At 38.1% G+C, this 3212-nt stretch overlaps 1 protein-coding gene across 1 annotated transcript; it reads right to left on the bottom strand.

Annotated features, from left to right (window-relative positions):
- Positions 1-240: 240 nt before the first annotated feature.
- On the bottom strand, positions 241-1002 carry LOC143254921 (C-reactive protein 1.4-like). The gene has a single exon (XM_076509832.1). The coding sequence runs from the start codon at positions 1000-1002 to the stop codon at positions 241-243; it is 762 nt and encodes a 253-aa protein (XP_076365947.1).
- Between the last annotated feature and the right edge of the window lie 2210 nt (positions 1003-3212).

Genomic DNA, 3212 nt, shown 5'->3' with positions numbered 1-3212 from the left:
TTGTGCATATGGTAAACAACAACATTCTTTATTGATCATTCCAAACGAGAACAAACGTAAAGGTAGAATAAATTTTAGATTATACGTGAATATAAAACATTTACAATAAACTGCTTTTATAAGACCCATCTTTTATAAAATTAAAGATTCAAACATATTTTAAATTTTGGCGAATGTTTGTTGGTAACATGTTTACAGAAAATCTGTAAAACGTCTTAGAGAAACTTCATAACTTTCACATCACACAAAGGGGTTGGTGAGTTTACATACGTTTGTCTCAGAGAAAACGACACCATGTGCCACCATGGGGCTCTTCATCCAGCTGAATACTGATCCTTCGGCTTGGTGGCTTTTACACCTTATGATCTGAATCTGAGCTTGACTTAGGGGCTCATCCCAGAGCTGCAGATCAGCTATTTCTCCATTCCAAGCCTGTTCCCCTGAGAATCCTCCGCCAACTGAATCTTGTTCCTGTCCAATGATTGCAGTACCACCGGTGCGGATCTCGAGGCCTGGTGCTACTTCTCCCTTAATGTCGGAACACTTTTGTCCATCCACAAACATTTCGCTTCGTCCATCTACTCCAGTCCAGACGTAGCACAAATGGTGCCAATGTCCAACGGTGAATTTTGGACATACAGCACGAGCATTCTTTCCTCTAACATGAATGGACAGTTCAGGAGTTATTTCAGATTTTTTGTAAAGTCCTACCAGAAATTCGTTGTCCCCTCCCTTTTCTGGATAACAGTAAGAGAAGATGAATCTGCCAGTTGAATTAAGGTTCCAGGTTTTAGCCCATGTACACAGTGTGGCATGACGCAACGGTGGTAAAGAGCCCTCCAACTGTAGGTAAGGAAATGAGGAACCAGATGATGATGGAAAGAAGGCCTGAACATTGTGCTTCTGTCCACAATTTTCAGAAGGTGCTACGAGTTCTACTACATAAGCGTCTAATGCTATTAGAGCAAACATGTAAAGTAGTTTGGTTAACAAGGAAGCCATATCTTCGAAAACAGCACTGACTTGTCTTCCACAACGATACCAGGACCAGAATACACATATATATATACTTAGAAAATAATATATTTATACAACCTAGAGACGAGCTGTGCCATAGGGAAAATTCTGTTGTCCAATAAGAAATCTCGAAGAACATTACGGAGGTTATCACTCCCTGGATGTCCTTGAAGAGTTGCACAAATAGTGCAGGTAACAAAAAGATGATTTGCAACAAATATAAACTGCGAGACTGCTACGTCTTTGGTATGCAGACATGTTTTATTTTTAGGTGCTCATGACATTGAACAGCGAAAGGAGGCATATCCTAAATTGGATAAAGCATTTTGTGTCTATTTATTAAAACGCTCGTTGCAACTACAAGAACAATAACCAGAAAAAAAAAATAAATTAGAAAACTGGTATTTATAACGATCGCCCACTGGCGGCATAACAGTAATGCTTCCGAACTCACACCGCCCGTCGAGTAGTGTTGTGCTTAATTCCAAAACTACAAACAAAGAAATTATAAGCGTCAATTACTTCTAGTTCGTTTAAATTTTAAACGAAGTATTAGAAAATCAGTAATGTTAAAATAGAACAGTTTGTGTATAGTCTCTGTTTTTTGACAGAGAAAATTTCAGTTGCTGCACTATTTTATGTAAGAAACAAAAACAAAATAATTTCCAGAAAACTCGACTTAGCATTCAGGTTTCTTTATTTATAGACTTTTTGCTTACAAAACAGTTTCTGTAATCGAATTAGATACAACTTTTGTTTAAAGTCAGTTGACTAATTGTAGAGTGTAATGGTTACTTTGTAAGTGACGATTTCCCCTTACGTAAAATCAATATAATATTTTTTTTATTTTAATAAGTAACTTACTGGGATTTTTAATATCAATGGTTTTAACTATTTTCTTCTGTTGTTCTAGTCGATAAAGTTTGGTTTGAGCTTTAGAGAAACATTTAATGAACATACTTATGTATCCAGTGAATATGGGCCCTCCAGTGGCACGGTGGTACGTCTGCGGACACACACCGCTAAAAACTTGGTTTCGATATCCGTGGTGGGCAAAGTACAGATAACTCATGATATAGCTTTGTGCTTAATTCTAAACTAAAATAAAGCCAATTGATATGAAATGTTCGTTTGTTTAGTGTTTTTTTACCATAAGTTACAAAAGGGAAGGTGATTAGTAAAACGGTACCAACCACCTACATTTGTATCTGACCAAGTAATATGATTTGATTTTAACGCCCCCCCCACGCTAGTTCAGCGGTAAGTCTACGGATTTACAACGCTAAAATCAGGGGTTCAATTCCCCTCGGTGAGCTCATAATAAGGGCCCGGCATGGCCAAGCGTGTTAAGGCGTGCGACTCGTAATCTGAGGGTCGCGGGTTCGCATCTCCGTCGCGCCAAACATGCTCGCCCTTTCAACCGTGGGGGCGTTATAATGTGACAGTCAATCCCACTATTCGTTGATAAAAGAGTAGCCCAAGAGTTGGCGGTGGGTGGTGATGAGTAGCTGCCTTCCCTGTAGTATTACACTGCTTATTTAGGGACGGCTAGTGAAGATAGCCCTTGAGTAGTTTTGTGCGAAATTCAAAAACAAAGACAGAAAACAAATTGATTTTAACTGCATCGTGCACCGATGGCCTCAAAGAGTGGAGTATGTTTCAGTGTAAACGGGACGCAAACGGAAACCATCAGACTTGTTATCTGAATACACTAAATACAGAGATAATTGTGAAATACGTTGATTCGTAATAACATTGTATTGACATTATAATTATTAATACATAGGAACTTATTATTATTTGTTATTACCACATATTTTTCATTTATTAACTTTTTAAAAATTAAATCAAAGCTGCCACCCGATGGCTAAAAATCGGATTTTGTTACCCGCACTGGGCATAGCACAGATCGCCCATTGTGAAGCTTTCAGCTTGACAACAAATAAAATACCAAGCTGCTTTTTCATTTTTGAAACGTGACTGAATATTTCATCGCAGACTCTGACTCAAGCTGTAGAAAACGTTTTACTTACCTACAGCTGAGCCACCGGAGGGCGCTGAGAGAGAGAGACGCTCACGATACACGTTTTTCTGAGGTGCAGTATTTACTTACCGCTAACAAATCAAGTCAGTTTTATTTAAATATCCATTGTAATGACCTGATAAATATAGTCAATATTCTTTAAAAGATTGTT

This window comes from Tachypleus tridentatus, chromosome 7 (genome assembly GCF_004210375.1).
Source record: "Tachypleus tridentatus isolate NWPU-2018 chromosome 7, ASM421037v1, whole genome shotgun sequence".
Lineage (NCBI taxonomy): Eukaryota > Metazoa > Arthropoda > Merostomata > Xiphosura > Limulidae > Tachypleus > Tachypleus tridentatus.
This window is presented reverse-complemented; position numbering and strand designations above follow the sequence as displayed.